This window comes from Podarcis vaucheri (assembly GCF_965113315.1).
Source record: "Podarcis vaucheri genome assembly, chromosome: 12".
Classification (NCBI taxonomy): domain Eukaryota; kingdom Metazoa; phylum Chordata; class Lepidosauria; order Squamata; family Lacertidae; genus Podarcis; species Podarcis vaucheri.
The window spans coordinates 17,521,981-17,539,867 of record NC_138750.1 but is presented as its reverse complement, the minus strand read 5'-3'; the positions used below and the strand labels follow the sequence as shown (position 1 = coordinate 17,539,867).

At 43.5% G+C, this 17,887-nt stretch overlaps 1 protein-coding gene across 1 annotated transcript in view; it reads left to right on the top strand.

The window, feature by feature from the left end:
• The window catches only part of LOC309515294 (collagen alpha-6(VI) chain-like), a 92,768-nt gene that overhangs the window by 69,702 nt on the left and 5,179 nt on the right, over window positions 1–17,887 (top strand). The window contains exons 24-35 of the mRNA XM_082192956.1: window positions 2,409–2,471; window positions 4,017–4,079; window positions 5,226–5,288; window positions 6,162–6,212; window positions 7,007–7,042; window positions 7,284–7,346; window positions 8,235–8,297; window positions 9,101–9,136; window positions 11,321–11,357; window positions 13,247–13,740; window positions 15,629–15,719; window positions 15,810–16,481. Coding sequence (XP_082049082.1) covers window positions 2,409–2,471; window positions 4,017–4,079; window positions 5,226–5,288; window positions 6,162–6,212; window positions 7,007–7,042; window positions 7,284–7,346; window positions 8,235–8,297; window positions 9,101–9,136; window positions 11,321–11,357; window positions 13,247–13,740; window positions 15,629–15,719; window positions 15,810–16,481 — 1,732 coding nt within the window. The remainder of the gene's footprint in view (window positions 1–2,408; window positions 2,472–4,016; window positions 4,080–5,225; window positions 5,289–6,161; window positions 6,213–7,006; window positions 7,043–7,283; window positions 7,347–8,234; window positions 8,298–9,100; window positions 9,137–11,320; window positions 11,358–13,246; window positions 13,741–15,628; window positions 15,720–15,809; window positions 16,482–17,887) is intronic.

The window sequence follows — 17,887 nt, the reverse complement described above, 5'->3', positions numbered from 1 at the left end:
CGGAGGGCTCCAGAATGCATCCGGTGTTCCACAGATCGGTGCTCACTCCCTACAGGGCACCTCACAGATTCCAGGAGCCAGGAACGGCACCGAGTCCGCTCCAAGAGAGGACCGAGCAGGGGGGGTTGCCACAGGAGGATCCCATCAACGAGGTCACGGAGATTTTGGACTCCAGATGGGGGGAAGAGGGAGTAGAATACCTCCTAGCCAGAGAGGGCACCCGGGCCAGTGCCAATAGCTGGGTGCACGACTACGCTTTAGAGGAACCTCTGCTCAAGGAAGAATTTCATGCCCTTTTCCCACACAGACCCATGCCAGCCGGTTTCTTCGACGACTGGCTTTTCACCCCCACGCTTTCATCAAGCACGTTCCACGGGTTCGACTCAGATGGGGAACCCGCACTGGGCACACGTTCCCCGGAAGGGTCACCCGCGGGATCGGCATCGGACACCGCGTATTGGTGGGACGATCAACCGGAGGAGCAGTGGTGCAAGAAGTGGCTGAGGATGCCAGGTCGAGAGACCGACGCAGAGACTGACATGGACGTATTCGGGGAGGATCTTGGGTTAGAGCACAGCGGCACAGAAATGGAAGCGGAGCTGATCAGCGCCGACGAACACGAGGAGGAAGAACAGGAGGTTTTCAGTTGGCGCCCAGCCACGGGAAGCGAACTGTATCCGGCATTTACACCCGTGACGATGGAGCACCTGAAAGAGGGGAGGGGGGAAGGGGGGCTTCGAGGGGGGGATGGATGTCAGGGGTTCAGGAGCAGAGACGCGGGACAGGGAGGAAACAGAGAGCGAGGGGGAGGAATCCGAAGGGAGGATGAGTGATGATGACGACCCGAGATCCCCGAGCCTGTCCAGTGAGTCAGAAGATTCTCAGAAGGGAGCACCAGTGGTCAGAGCAAGGGGGGGACCCAGGGGGACACCCCAGGAAGAAGGGACCAGAGAGGGTTCCGAGAGCAGCAGCTGGAAGTCGGGACCAACATTCCCAGCTGAGAGCAGTGGGGAGAAAGGGGAACAGGCATCGGGTTCCGGAGGCTTTCAGCAGGAGGGAGGGCATGAGTCAGGAGTGGTCACGCCCTCATCAGGGAGCGAGGAAACGGTCAAGAGGAAGGTAGAAAGTTGGGCGCGCGCGCCAAGTTCAAATGCAGCGGAAGCTGGCGCAGTAAGCAGCCCGGAAAGGGAGCCAGGTCCCAAAGCCCGCCGCAAGGAGGCGGAAGGGTCAGGGGGGTCCTCGTCAGCGTCAGCGTCAGAAGAGTCTAGGAAGGAGGGGACCTCGGGGGGCAGAGGGACCCAGCGGAGGAAGGAAAGGCGCAAGAGGTGGAGCAAGGCTAGGGTATTAAGTTGGTGTGCAGGAGGCGGGGAGTCAGACGGGACTTCGTCGGTCTAGCGTAGAAGACGTAGAGTTGCACACTGCAGTTCGGAAATGAAACCTGTAACTCAATAAAGACTCTTATAAAGTGAACGCTGGCTAGCGTGGTCCTATGTGAGCTGGGATCTGGTAGCAGCTCTGACATATATATATATGCTTATTGCAAAAAAGCCTTCCCAGCCTGGCTTCCCACATGTTTCCCAGTTTTCAAATTCATATAAGTTTCTTTCTTTCTTTTCCAAAATTTTAAATTGATTTTCACGTTTATCACAGAGAAAAAAGAAAAACATTACAAAACACAGAACAGAGATAAAAGACAGAGAAAAAGAATTATTACTTTAAATCCCTAATTTCATTACATTGATAACTGACTTCCTCAAGTCCCCTCTAACTGAATTTCATTATATCACCTGTTTAACAGTTCTCCAAATTCTAATTTCTAATAATATTAACTCCTTTCATTTACTAACCTCTTCTCCTTTATTAATGTTCTAATCCTTAATATTCACAAGCACATATCCTTATTCTACCCCTAAGCCTATTAATATCTTCCAAGAATTTTCTATTTATCTTATATTACAATATTTAGCTAAATATTCTTTAAATTTCTTCCAATCCTCTTGTATCTCCTCTTCCTTCTGGTTGTGGATTCTTCCAGTCAGGTCGGCCAGCAAACAAAAAGTCCAACATCTTCATCTGCCATTCTTCTATTGTTGGTATCTCTTGCGATTTCCAGTTTTTTGCTAATAAAAGTCTTGCCGCTGTAGTGACATGCAAAAACAGTCTAACATCTTTTGGGGGCAATTCCAATCCTATTATTCCAAGTAGAAAGGCTTCTGGTTTCTTAATGAATGTATTTTCCAACATTTTTTCCAACTCATTATAAATTTTTCCCCAGAAGTCTTTCACCTTAGGACACGTCCACCACATATGATAAAAACAAATTCATATATGTAGCATAAAGTTAATAAGCTTTCAGGTATACATTTGGGTGAATTTACCAGACTTCTTAGATGTAATTTGTTTTCCAGGGGACAAGTGGAATTCCTGGTGAGAAAGGAGAGAAAGGACATTCAGGAAACAAAGGTATTCCGGTAGGTAAAATGGCCTCATGCATATTTCAATGAGATTCATCTTTCTTAATACAGTACTTTTCAAGCATTCTGAAGCGAGACCCGTCTGTGATTTCGAAAACTCAGCCGTTTGGGATGCACTTATAAACAAACTCTTCCTTTAGAGGATGACCTTTTTTCTCTACAAACAAAAAGAATATTACATCAGTAGTTAACACTGAATAAATTTTGTGTTGCATTTTTCACTATTCATGTTGATATCTCTTTATATAATAAAAATGTAAGCACAGCCCCGGTTGAGGGATTTGCATGGAGTCAGGGTGGGGGCAGGGAAGCAAAATTGAAGATAGGTTGCACAACAGCAATGGCCAAGGCATGGAAGTGAGAAGGGAGTGATTCTGCCATTGTTTAAAATTGCTACTTCTTTCCCCTTGTAAATCTATATAGGAAGTATGTACATGAGTAGACTTAACTGTGCCGTACATGGAGAGAGGTGTCTCTTAAAAGACAGTGGTGTATGGTTGGCCTGATGGAACAAAGAATTCCCTGAGAATGGGGAGGCCTTTGTGTGCAATTTACTCAGGAACATATCAGGCTGGCTTGAGACATTTTGTTCCTTGTAGCAAAGGACAAGATGGAACCTCCCGTTCCATGGATTTAATCTGACTAGACTTGCAATTGACTCTGATTTCAGCACTGGCAATGAAATATCCTCCGCTGTGCCTGAAGCCAGCAGGCTCCCTCAGAAGGAGCAGAGCAGACTGGATTTAGGGAATAGGGGTACTGCCGCCAATCCCTGGCATCTGCCACCTGACTCACTCTGCCTAATGGTAGGGCTGGCCCTGGCCAGGATGCATTAGTGGGTTGTAATGGACATGGGTGGTGCTGAGGTCTAAACCACTGAGCCTAGGGATTGCCGATCAGAAGGTCGGCGATTTGAATCCCCACGACAGGGTGAGCTCCCGTTGCTTGGTCCCAGCTCCTGCCAACCTAGCAGTTCGAAAGCACATCAAAGTGCAAGTAGATAAATAGGTACCACTCCGGCGGGAAGGTAAACGGCGTTTCCGTGCGCTGCTCTGGTTCGCCAGAAGCAGCTTAGTCATGCTGGCCACATGACCCAGAAGCTGTCTGCGGACAAACGACAGCTCCCTCGGCCAATAAAGCGAGATGAGCACCGCAACCCCAGAGTCGTTCATGACTGGACCTAATGGTCAGGGGTCCCTTTACCTTTAATACACAGTACGGGAGGCACTGTCTTCATAGCCAATGGCAGTGGGTGCTACAGAGATAAAGTACAGCAATGAGTATTATTGAAAGGTTCCACACATTTCAGAAGATAAGAGTTTCTTTCTTTCTTTCTTTCTTTCTTTCTTTCTTTCTTTCTTTCTCTCTCTCTCTCTCTCTCTCTCTCTCTCTCTCTCTTTCTTTCTTTCTCTCTCCCTTTTTCTTTCCTTCTTTCTCTTTCTTTCTTTCTTGTTCTTTTTCTCTTTCTTTCTTTTTCCTTTTCTCTTTCTTTCTTCCTGGTCAAACTTAAAAAGCTTGATATAATGTTTGTTTTCTTTTCAGGGAAACTTGGGAATCCCAGGCCGTAAAGGAAATCAAGGGAAACCTGGACTAAGAGGAAATGAAGTATGTTTTCAAATGTCTGCTATTAATTTTTCTACACAAAGTGTGAAGTCTGCCCATACAGTCTATACATCAGGTGTGACTAATGTGCAGCCCTCCAAATGCTGTTGGATCATAACTCCCATCATCTCTAAACACTGGTTGTATTGACTGGGCCTGATGGGAGTTGGAGTCCAACAACAGCCCAAAGGCCACATGTTAGCCACCCTGCTATAAATGATAAGGAGAAAATTTCCCAATGCAAATTCTCCAAAATCTTTTTTTCTCTCTGTGGGGGAAAAAAACCCTTAGAATTTAAATTAGGTTTGTTAACTACTGCTTCTTTTTTGACAGGAGCTTTTTGCCATTATGTGTTGCATGACAAAAGACAAGCAGGGATTGTTTTTTTCCTGTCATCAGGAAAAATTGTGCCTTTCGATGTTTTCCTTCTGTGCTACTGTAAAAGGCACAGAGCTTCTGCTCCTAAAACGGCAATATTTAATTTGCCTTTATTCAAATAAATAGTCAAAACAGACTTTACATAGACGGTGGCTGAGCCAGTCCCTGTTCAAGGCAAAGTTTGTGCAAACGTGTATTTCATAGTGCACATTTTTTTTTATTAGGTGACTTATGAACTGAACAAACAAACAACAAAAGAAACAAGTATTTGCTAACAGTGAAAGAATGTCTGTGAATCTGAGTCTCTAATTGATAAATCCCAAATTACCTTGACTAAGGAAAGGTTAATCCCACTCTGGCTGAAGTACAGTTTATCTGTTTTGGGGGGATTGTGGCCAAACACAAATTGTGTTGCCAGTAACTAGGGCTGCCATACGTCCTGATTTTCCAGGACATGTCCTGGAATTCTCCCCTGAATTGGCGTCATGGATTATTATTTTTTTTTAAATCAGGCAAATGTCCTGGAAAACTGTCAACAGAGATTAAATCGTGTCGAACATTCCTAAAAAAAAAAGCTTTGGTTCCCCTAGAAAAAAGAGAAAAGTGCAACAACTCTGTCCTGATTTTCACTTTTGGAGCTACCAGTAACTATTTCTCAGGGAATGTTTGCTACATATCTCATTCTCTGTTCTGATTTTGATTCAGCAACTTTCCATTTTGGTTCACTCCTTTGGTTCTCATATATGATGTTGTACTCAATTTGCCCAACAGGGAGAACCTGGGGATACTGGAACGAAAGGACCAGCAGGCCCCCGTGGGCCACAAGGAATGAGGGTTTGTAATTTATGTTCCTCTTACTCAAAGGGCCTGACTGAAAACCAAAAGTGACTTAATAATAATAATAACAGTAATAATAAATTTTATTTATGCCCTGCCCTCCCCGGCCACAGCCGGGCTCAGGGCGGCTAACATCAATAAAATTTCAGTAAAAACGTAATAAGAAAAAAGAAAAAGAAAAAAAAACAATTTAAAATGCAGGTTAAAATGCAGTTTAAAATGCAGCCTCATTTTAAAAGTCAAAACCATAAGGGGAGGGAAACATAAGGGTCAGACTGAGTCCAACCCAAAGGCCGGGTGTAACAGCTCTGTCTTGCAGGCCCTGCGGAAAGATGTCAAGTCCTGTAGGGCCCTAGTCTTTTGTAACAGAGCATTCCACCAAGTCGGGGCCAGTACTGAAAAGGCCCTGGCCCTGGTTGAGACCAATCTAACCAACTTGCGACTTGGGACCTCCAAAGTGTGGTCATTTGTGGAACTTAAGGTGGAACGGGGCATACCAGGAGAGGCGGTCCCGTAGGTACATGGGTCCTAGGCCGCATAGGGCTCGAAGGGTGATGTGAATTGCCACCACGTATATGAAGGTAGCCAGCATGGTGCCTTTGTTGACCTCTAACTGCCATTAGTATCAGCCAACATGGCCAAAAGGCAAGGGCGAAGGAAGTTGTAATCCAGAAACATCTGTCCCTGGTGTGTACAATGCGGTGTCATAAATCAAAACACCTTACCACATTAAGTCAAATTTGTGACTTCCACAACAGCCCTGCCCCAAGTTCACGATAGAACAAATATGTTTCATACACACTTTTTTAATATATTACCTAAGGAATTGACCACCCACTTTTAAACATATCTCTTGCTTGTCTGCCCTAGGGGGATGAGGGAATTCCTGGATATGGTGCAGAAGGAAAGAAAGGATCAAAGGTAATTACATTTTTAAAAACAAAACCTGTAGAAATTTTTAACTTGTTTTTATGCAGTTTGGAATTGCTCCCAGTTAATTACTGCGGATTCCCTTACATGAGTGCAAATGCCCTTATCATCAATAGACTGTATAGAGTGCATAGCTTTGGGAAAGGAATACTGCCTGGTGTTAAATTGCTGCATTAAATTCCTGTTTTGATATGACTGGGGAATCCTACTCCAAAAGGGTGCACTTCTGAGTCCCACAGTTTTCACAAAGAGCATATAAGGATCAGATATTTAGTTGCTGGCTGAAATCTAAAGGGGTTCTTTACATGCAAGAAAAGGAAACACATAAGCAATTTTAATAGGTGTTGTTTTTTTCTTGTGCAGTTTTCATTATTAAGAGAGAGGTGCTGTTTTTCAAACCAAACTGTGCTTTTCTTCTTCGTGAGTGGGTGGATGGTTTTAAAACTATGTATATATATAAAGTTGGGAACTAATTTTTACTTTGTGAATGTTGAATGTTAAACTGTGATCTACAAAAGTTGTGCATGAATGAACTATGCTTGCTTGGAATAGACTAGAATCTCTTTGTCACTACAAAAACCATACCCCATTTTTTTATTAGCTTTTTGCTCATATCTCGAAGTGATAGCCTTTTCCTGTTACGTTTCGTGATTGTTTCCTTCTCTACCTTAAGTTTACACCTATCCTCAGTTTTGTTAACACTTTCTTGATTAAAAAATAGCAAAAGAAACATCCGTCTAGGAATTTTTAGAATGTTAATTATAAAATATATATTTAAATTATAGGGAGAAGAAGGCTTCCCAGGAGACATTGGAGAGCAGGTACCCATGGACACATATTCTGAGGGCCAAATCCTGACAAGGGATTCAATCCTAATGCAGTCATTATTAGCATTTCTGGTAATAAATTGAACTGACTGTATGCACTCTTCTTCCCAGTTCAGTGGCCATAGTGAGGTCTATCATGGGAAGTGGAATAAGCAGGATATCTTACATTTTTATTTTTTCTTTCTTTGCTAGGACAGACATTTTTACCTTCTTTGTTTTCTATCCAATTCAACAGGGTGAACGTGGAGACCCAGGCCTTCCTGGGGAACCAGGACCAAAAGGCGTTAGGGGAAGAATGGTATGGTGAACAGCAATTTGAAGGTGTCTTTTTAAATAGTATTATTGGTTAGTTTGGTTCTTACATGCCCTTCCTGTAGTACTTATATTTCAGCTTCTGGGAAGATGGGATTAACAGACCCTCCAAGTGTCCCTATTTTCCAGGGACGTCCCTGATTTAGAGAAGCCGTCCTGGTTTCTGATTTGATACTGGAAAGTCCAACTTTCCCTTAAAGGTAAAGGTAAAGGGACCCCTGACCATTAGGTCCAGTCATGACCGACTCTGGGGTTGCGGCGCTCATCTCGCTTTATTGGCCGAGGGAGCCGGTGTACAGCTTCCGGGTCATGTGGCCAGCATGACTAAGCCGCTTCTGGCGAGCCAGAGCAGCACACGGAAATGCCGTTTACCTTCCCGCTGGAGCGGTACCTATTTATCTACTTGCACTGGTGTGCTTTCAAACTGCTAGGTTGGCAGGAGCAGGGACCGAGCAATGGGAGCTCATCCAGTCGAGGGGATTTGAACCGCCGACCTTCTGATCGGCAAGTCCTAGGCTCAGTGGTTTAACCCACAGCGCCACCCGCGTCCCTCTTTGTGCCATGTGTAGAAACATCTAAAATCCCCCCACTATTCAGTCCTAGCAACGAGCTGGCTATGACCAAGGAAAGCATCCAGATTTAGCATTTGTTTCCAAAAGAGATGGCAACGTGTGCCACAATGGCTCTCTCTGTGTATATATTAGTACTTGTTCAGCTGCTTTTCTGACAAGCTTTCCCTCCTTAATATAATACTAATTGGGTGTCGTTTCTGATGACGGGAGGTTCCTTGTCTTCTGTTATTTCTGGTGAATATGCAAACGTACCGTCTTTTCGATGTTGTACTTGAAACAGATTGTCTATGTAACATTTCTAGGGTACTCCAGGATTAAAAGGTGAACCGGGTGGCCGAGGAGCCTGGGGTCCTCCAGGACGTCCGGTATGTTTTGTTCTATAAACATATGCTGCTTTATATGCATCAGAAACAAGTCTAATTCTCTGAGTTGCTAGATTTCTAATGCGCTTATCTTCTCAGGCCTGTGAAGTGATCTGAGTTTTAGTAAAGTCATGCTCCCATCTGCAGCCAACTGGGGCTCCTTAATGCCACGATTCCCATGATGCTGGTGAAACGCTTAGCAACCTTGATTTCATCAGTCCTATAGAAGCACCTGTGCGCTTTCAGAATCGGCGACATTCTTGTCTAATAGTTCTGAAGCGTCAGACCACTTTCAAAAGGCCTTGTTGGGGAATTTTTATTCTGTCCCATGACATCTACGGTGTGGAATGCCATGGGACTCAACTGCCGCTCACTTCCTGCTACTTAACATTAATACAAAAGCAATAGCAGAAGCTGGGGAGAGAGTATTTTTATACCAGCCAAATGGTTTAAAACATTTTATATCAGTCAATCAAGTAAATGCATAAGCTGTTGCTTTAAACCAGGGTTAGAAGGCATTAAAACAAACCATGGCTAATGTTCACCTTAGGTAGGCATAAAGTTGTGTTGTGGTGAATGCTGTAGAAGGAAAGGAGAGATTTGCATCCGTTAGAAAAGGTGGAAAAATGCAAGATGGGGTATGGCTGAGCAGTTAACCATGGTTAAGAGATCAGAAAACGTTGCACTTGCCCTTGGCTTATAACATTGATGGCATGGGCACCAACAAGACTCTTCTATCAGAAAAATACCACCAGCTGACCTTCGGTTCAACGTATAGTTCTCTGATCCCAACCTTATTCTTCTAGGGTCCAAAAGGCGAGAAGGGCCTGTCCTCTTTTTCGGTACGTATACCTGGAATGCAGTATTTATGACGTGTGGGTGTTTTCCCCTTCCAGCCTTGAAATGTAGGCCAGTGTGGTGTGAGAGCCAGTGTGGTGTAGTGGTTAAGAGCGGTAGTCTCGTAATCTGGGGAACCGGGTTCGCATCTCCGCTCCTCCACATGCAGCTGCTGGGTGACCTTCGGCCAGTCACACTTCTCTGAAGTCTCTCAGCCCCACTCACCTCACAGAGTGCTTGTGAAGCCTTATTGCACCAGGGAATCGTTTACCCGCTTGCCCAGAACCGAGAAGAGAACAAAAAATTCCAGGAAAGCTTTCTTCTTTGGAGAAAAGAGTTTAATCTGTGCACAGAGACAACCAGCAGAATAACTTCTGAAATCTGGCTGCAACTTTACTATGTCCAGCAAGCATTCTTATACTTGAGAGCATTCACCCACCTCCCAAACTTCCCCCAAACTTCCTCAATTCAGCTGGCAAGTTTTCAACTTATTCCCATTTAGGGCATATCTATATTGCAGGCTAAGCACTGCTGGCTAAGCACTTCCTCCTCTTACCCCTGTGTGCCTTTCTGCTGGCTAAGCACTCCCTCCCCTCTCCTTCGTACACGTGTCTTTTTGCTAGCTAAGCAGCCCCTTGTACGTGTCTACTCTTATCTTGCATTACTGAAGCAGGGAGCGCAAGGCAGGAAATGGCCCCTCAGCCTGTCTGGTAGCTGGCTTGACCACAATTGCAGAAGTAAGTTTAGTGCAGAAACTCACTATGTGCAGTTAAAATTAAGATTAACCCTTCACTTGTTGTGGGGGAGGAAGGGAAAGGAGAATGTTAGCTGCTTTGAGACTCCTTAAAGGGAGTGAAAGGCGGGATATCAAATCCAAACTCTTCCTCTTCTATGCAACCATAAGGGATTGCAGGATCCACTTTTGTTGCTCACCTGTCACGCCCCACACCGCAGGGATATGATTTCAAAGTGAAGAAACGTGCATAAATATTAAAGACTATTCCAAAAGCAAGTTAATGTGAGCAATAATTAAGAACACAAGAAGAGGCTGCAAGATCAGGGCAATGGCTCATTTAGTCCAGCTGGTCAGCCATCGTGGTTAAGTAGCTACGATAGCCTTATCCTCCGTGAATTTGTCTAATCCTCTTTTCAATCTATTCAAGTTGATGCCCCTCACTTTCTGTAATAGGAGTGAATCCAATAGGTTAGCTGTGTGAAGAAAGGCTTTCGTTTTCTGTCCTGAATCTTTAATAATAATAATATGATAATAGTAATAATAATAGTAGTAATAATAATAATAATAATAATAATAGTAGTAGTAGTAAAATAAAATAAAATAAAATAAAATAAAATAAAATAAAATAAAATAAAAATTTATACCCCGCCCATCTGGCTGAGTTTCCCCAGCCACTCTGGGCGGCTCCCAATCGAGTGTTAGAAACAATACAGCATTAAATATTAAAACTTCCCTTTGGGAAATTCAGCTTCCTTGAATTTCCCAAAACTCTTGCCAGGGCTGGATTTAGGTTTGATGAAGCCCTAAGCTACTAAAGGTAATGTGGCCCTTTATATGTCCAGCCGTCCTTTTCGCTGTTTTCTGTGTTGAATATATGCTATATGGTAATTTACAGACCTAATAGGTATCTAAAGCCATTTGCCCATAACAAGATATGTATTTTATCAAATTTGTTTGTTTTTTATCTTATATTTTGGAAATATACATCCAGGTTTATTTCCTTTCATTTTGGGGGGGCCCTCAAGGGAGTGGGGCCCTAAGCTATAGCTTGTTTAGCTTATACATAAATACGGCACTGGCTCTAAGCGTTGTGAGAAAGGCAGAAAAACCTTTCTTCTGTCGACTTTCTCAATGCCATGCCTAAACAATTTATACAATTTGCGACCAGAAAGAACACTCCACCGGACACACCCACATAATGTGCCTTAAATAGGCATTATCAGCATCGTGGCACCACATGTATGAGATACGATAGCGTGAGTGATGATAGCTACCTTGGGCTTACACAATAAGCATCCTTACTGAGTGGGATTTAAACATGGGTCTTCCGAGACCTGATTCAACACCCTAATAATTACATATCGGCTCTCAACTTGCACTTCCTGCTTAGACATCAGATATTTCTTCTGCTAACAACGTATCTCTTTTCATTTTCATTCCCGTGCCACCCCAGCCTTGTGAACTCACTGAGTATCTGCGTGAACACAGCCGTAAGTACTGCCCGATTTTGAATTTTGATACGGAAAGGAGGAAGAACATCGTGGACAGAGCCCGGTTAATATACTGACCACTTGCCTGCAATTACAACAAATAGTGGGGCTGAAAACCCTAGTTGGTTGGTTCAGTTAACAGTTTACAAAGGGCTGTCCTAAAGTTAGCATTGTTGTTGTTGTTTAGTTGTTTAGTCGTGTCCGACTCTTCGTGACCCCATGGACCAGAGGATGCCAGGCACTCGCTTCTTCCACTGCCTCCCACAGTTTGGTCAAACTTGGTAGCTTCGAGAACACCGTCCAGCCATCTCGTCCTCTGTCGTCCTCTTCTCCTTGTGCCTCCATCTTTCCCAACATCAGGGTCTTTTCCAGGGAGCCTTCTCTTTTCATGAGGTGGCCAAAGTATTGAAGCCTCAGCTTCAGGATCTGTCCTTCCAGTGAGCACTCAGGGCTGGTTTCCTTAAGGCTAGCACTGGCATGATGCAATCTCATGTTGAGCTATGATATCCCAGGCAGTCATGGCGCATGCAAGTCATTCCTGCTCAAGAGAGCCTATACCACACGACTTCCTGTCCAGCCAAAACCATCCAGTTCAGGGTGGGCTGATTGGTAGTAGTGTGGCAGGGTTAGATCTGGGAAGGTGGGATCCTGGGAGATTCTCTTGGGCCTTTGGCATTACATAAAACTGCATAGTATGTATATCAATTGCCAGCCCCAATAAACAGTTTTGTAGTGTAAATTGGAGACTCTGCCCACCAAAGATCCCCTTTTTATACCATGGAGTCTTTGCATGGGACACAATTTGATGTTTGAAAGTTGGCAGGGGGCGGACTCTGATCATCACATAAAAGCAAATGCACATTCGTTTAATAATTGGATCTAATTGTTGTTTTGGATTATAATTTCTCCTGTATATTTCTATTCTGCAATCTTTACCTATTGCTGAAAATTAGGGATAAATTTATTTTATGATTTAAATTAACCTTATTATCCAAATGCATAGCACTCCTGATGGAGGCAGTTTAGGGGAAATGTGCCATTAATAACTGTGCTTTTCTCTCTTTTAACGTTTTCAAGGGAATCTAATTTGGAACCATATCTTTTTCTCTCCTCTTTCTGTTTAGCTTGTTGGATGGGTGAGTATCACACCAGTTGTTGTTGTTGCTGCTGCTGCTCCACTTCCAAACCAGTGCTTTTAAAGCATTGCTCCACATGGCAGTATTTGCAGTGGCGCAATTCACCTGTTATCATTTCTAGGTAGTAATAATAACAAATAACAATAATTTATTATTTATACCCTGCCCATCTGGCTGGGTTTCCCCAGCCACTCTGGGCGGCTCTCGACAGAATATTAACAACGCAATAAAACATCAAACACTAAAAATGTCCCTAAACAAGGCTGGCTTCAGATGTCTTCTAAAAGTCAGATAGTTGCTTATTTCCTTGACATCTGATGGGAGGACATTCCACAGGGCAGGTGCCACCACCAAGAAGGCCATCTGCCTGGTTCCCTGTAACCTCACTTCTCGCGGTAAGGGAACCACCAGAAGGCCCTGACAGCTGGTCCTCCGAGGCTGAATGATGCGGGTGGAGACACTCCTGTTTAGAGCTTTAAAGGTCAGCACCAACACTTTTAACTGTGCTTGGAAACGTACGTAGTGTGTGATCCAGGCTGAATTAAGCCCATTTTAATCCCTAAAGATTTTCATAGAACAGCCAAACACTTGCTTACATCTCTCTCATTAAAACAAATGGCATTTCTCAAAAGTATTGATATTTGATTGGATGGTGCCCTACGTCAATGCAAACATTTAGGGCATCGTTCAGCCAAAATGCATACGTTGTTTGCTTTTTTAACAAGCTACTCAGTACCTTATTTTGCATTCTAGGAACATTGGAGTGCCCGGTATATCCGACAGACTTAGTATTTGCCTTGGATGTATCTCAAGACACTACACCCCAGATATTTGAGCAGATGAGAGAGATGGTCATAGCAGTTGTGAACAATACCCAAATAAGGGAAAGCAACTGCCCAGTGGGAGCCAGAGTCGCCGTTGTGTCCTACAACTCCGATACCCATTATCTAATCCGCTTCTCGGACTTCCACAATAAGCAACGTTTGCTGGAGGAGATAGCTAAGCTTTCTTACCAGAGATCAACCATCAGGCGGGACACTGGCACATCCATGAGGTTCGTGGCCAGGAATGTTTTCAAGAGAACTCTCCCAGGTGCTAACATGAGAAAAGTTGCTGTCTTCTTCAGCAATGGCCCATCGGACAATGGAGATTCTCTCAGCACAGCAGTCCTGGAGTTCAGCGCCTTTGACATCCACCCAGCGGTCATTGCTTTTAAAACTATCCCTAGCATCCATCGTGCTTTTGCGGTAAGAAACTATTGCCTCTTTCTTCCTTGCGTTCGGAACTGTCTCTTTTATATAGATATATATTTTTATTAGTTTTAACATTTAATTATAAAACATACCACAAAACTTCACCACTTATACAATCTTTTTTTGGACTTCCATCAGCGCCTCTGATGATCCACCATTTTAACCGCTTTTAATGCATTTCTTAAGTTCACATTGCCTTTAATTATCTTAACTGACCATCCTCCCCTTAGTCCATTTTTGCAATAGTTCCAATAAGTCTCCTCACAAAACTTCTTGCAAACCTACAAACGTAGCCTGATCATCACAAATACTTTTCATATAATCTGTAAATTTACTCTAGTCTTCCGTGAATTTCTGGTCCCGCTGATGACGAATCCTTCCTGTTAGTTTATCTAGTTCTGCGTAGTCCATTAATTTCATCCTCCATTCTTCTTTCGTCGGTAATTCTTCTTACTTCCGTTTTTGTGCCAATAATGTTCTTGCTGCTGTTGTTGCATTAAAAACAATTTACATTCCTTTCTATTTATGTCACTTCCTACAATGCCCAGTAAAAATGCTTCTGGTTTCCAGAAGCATTCAGAACTGCCTCTCAAGGGCTTCACTGCTCATTGGACCTTTTAAACATCGAGGAAGTTTTACACGTTGGACCGTTGCAATGAGTGCTGCGCTGAAAGTCGCCCTTTATTTTTGTAAAACTCCCCACCTGGCATCTCCATACAAGCGTCTGTTTGTTTTCTCGCTCTTTTACTGGTGCAAGAAAATCTCTGTGGAATTTCTTGGGAGGATGCTGGTGTTTAAAAGGGCTGTACTGGCACATTTCTCAGCTACCTGTACCATCCAATAAGCCCATGAGAGGATAACATCATGACGTTACTGTCATTGAATTCTACTCAATATCGATCCAGAGTAGATTCCAGTGTATCGTTAGCAGAGTAAAAACTTAAAACACATTGCAGGATTCCCCCAAAATAGACCAGAGGCAATTGTATTTCATCCAGTAGAGGTTTACTGCTACTGAAGGCAAATGGTCACAAATCCATTATTGGCACTGTCCATAAGAAAACCAGTTGCAGTACACTTAAGTTAATAATAATAATAATAATAATAATAATAATAATAATAATAATATACCGTATTTTTCGCTCTATAACACGCACCCGGCCATAACACGCACATAGTTTTTAGAGGAGGAAAATCTGCAGGCATGCCACTCGTAGGCATTCCCTCCATAACACGCACAGACATTTCCCCTTACTTTTTAGGAGGAAAAAAGTGAGTGTTATGGTGCAAAAAATACGGTAATTTATTTATACCCCACCCATCTGGCTGGGCTTCCCCAGCCACTCTGGGTGGCTTCCAACAAAATATTAAAATACCGTAATACATCAAACATTAAAATCTTCCCTAAACAGGGCTGCCTTCAGACTTACAATAACTTATAATAAGGCTAAAACTTAACACTAAACATACTATGTACAGAACACCACACCAGAAGGAAGAGAGATAGAAAGAGAAATTGAAACCCAAGCTCCTTCTGGCCTTAATATTATAGTCAGCATGACCTTGACAGAAGAGACAAGAGAACCAGTTTAAGCCAGCTGTTCTCAGCTTCCCAGAAGGGCTAACCCACATATCATGACCTTCTGCTTGTTTCTTTCACGCAGAGAAGCTTCCAGGACCCTCTTGAATTAATTAGAATAGGAAAGATCTCTACACATCAGATCAATACTTTCTGCACTAAGAAATGCAAACTGACAGTTTCATCCTCTTGGGAGCTTTCTGGGAAGCATGGGCGACAAAGGGGGACTGATGTGGACAGGATCACAACTCTCACCATCTGCCTGATAAGTTATACATCTATTTAAATCTTATATTCTTTCAGATAGGTGACACAAGACTGTTTCAAGTTATTCAACCTGGGAGAGATTATACTCTGGCCTTACAAAGACTTCAGTCGTGTGTACTTTGCTATGGTGAGATTACATGAAAACAGACTTCCACCCAGAGTTTCTCTTCTCCCCGCACATATTATATTATTAAAACGACTGTGTTTCCATTTCCAGACAAATGCAAACCAGATAGCTCTTGCTTCCGCGCTGAAACCCCCCGTGCTCGGGGCTATGTGGACGCCGCTTTCATTTTGGAAAATTCAAGGAAAATAAGCCCGGTGGAATTTCAGAAACTGAAAGATTTTCTAAGTGCAGCGCTCGACAGCTTTGACATCTCTGCTGAACCAGAGACCTCTTTGACAGGGGACAGGGTGGCTGTACTGAGCCATGCTCCTCCAGAATTCAGGCCCCGCACCCAGAGGAGTCCAGTAGAGATCGAGTTTGACTTTTTGACTTACGGCAATAAACTACGAATGAAGAGACACATCCAGGAGTCTATCCAGCAGCTAAATGGAGCGGCTGCTCTCGGCCATGCCATACAGTGGACCGTTAGCAACATCTTTTCTGAAGCACCCAACCAGAGAAAATACAAGGCTATCTTTGTTGTTTCTGTTGGAGAAACAAGTCGATGGGACAAGGAAGTGCTGAGGGATGCAGCTCTGAGAGCCAAGTGCCTGGGCTACGCACTCTTTGTGCTTTCATTAGGAGATGAATATGACGACGTGGAAATTGAAGAACTAGCAAGCCTGCCCCTGGAACATCATGTGGTGCAGCTTGGACGAATTCACAAGGCTGAACTTGGATATGCAGTGAAGTTTCTGAAGCCATTTCTACGCCTCCTTAAGAGTAAGTCATTCTACTGTTGCTGACTTTGCTTTATATATAGAGAGAGCTTTGTATTTACAAGGGAATCCCCTAAATGCTTCCAGATGACAAGGAACCAGTTCAGTCCAGCATTTATTCTTAGTGTTTACCGAGGCATCTGGAAGAATAATACATTCTTAGAAATAAAAATTGTGTAATTAAATATTGGGCGAATGAGTGATCTGATGTTGAATTATAGTTGGCTTTTCAGACCTTTGGGCTAAAGTAAGCTTTCATAGTGACAACACCTATTATTTAAGGTTGTTACAGCCTGAATGGATTGTCTGAATATGATTCCCAGGCCAAACAATGCTGAACGGGGGACTTTCAAAGTTTGCCAACAGCATTTCTGCCACTCCCAGTGGAATCAGAGCTGTGCTGTTCACGAAACCCTTCAGTGAATGACCCCATTTATATTTTTTAAAAAATAAGAGCTAAATTTAAAGCCCCTAATGTCTGAACTTGTTTCCTCCCACCCTGCACCAGAATGACGGTGAAAAAGAGAAATATAAAGTATCAAGGACATATCCAGGTCACAGGCTAGCTTGAGTTTGGCAGGCCTCGAGATTGTGCTTGCCAAATTTTGGTAAGCCTGTGATCAAAACACATTATAGATTACACAGCCTGTTGCCTGCCCCCAGCTTTGTGAGCATTTTACAACGCCAAAGGAAAAGCAATTGTGCAAGTCCCCAACAGATGGTTCGTTTCATTTTGGTTCCAGATGCTGTGTAATCATTTGGAATATTATTACGGTTAGACATAGCAGTTAGTGGTACAGAACAGGCTTTGCATATAGAATCATAGAATCATTGAATCATAGAGTTGGAATAGACCACAAGGGCCATCGAGTCCAACCCCCTGCCAAGCAGGAAACACCATCAGAGCACTCCTGACATATGGTTGTCAAGCCTCTGCTTAAAGACCTCCAAAGTAGGAGACTCCACCACACTCCTTGGCAGCAAATTCCACTGTCGAACAGCTCTTACTGTCAGGAAGTTCTTCCTAATGTTTAGGTGGAATCTTCTTTCTTGTTGTTTGGATCCATTGCTCCGTGTCCGCTTCTCTGGAGCAGCAGAAAACAACCTTTCTCCCTCCTCTATGTGACATCCTTTTATATATTTGAACATGGCTATCATATCACCCCTTAACCTCCTCTTCTCCAGGCTAAACATGCCCAGCTCCCTTAACCGTTCCTCATAAGGCATCGTTTCCAGGCCTTTAACCATTTTGGTTGCCCTCCTCTGGACACGTTCCAGTTTGTCAGTGTCCTTCTTGAATTGTGGTGCCCAGAATTGAGAAAATTCAGTCTCTTTCATCTCCATTGAAAGGATCTCCATTAAGAATCTCAGGTAGCAATGGCCGGGGGAAATGGGTACTGTACTTGGAGA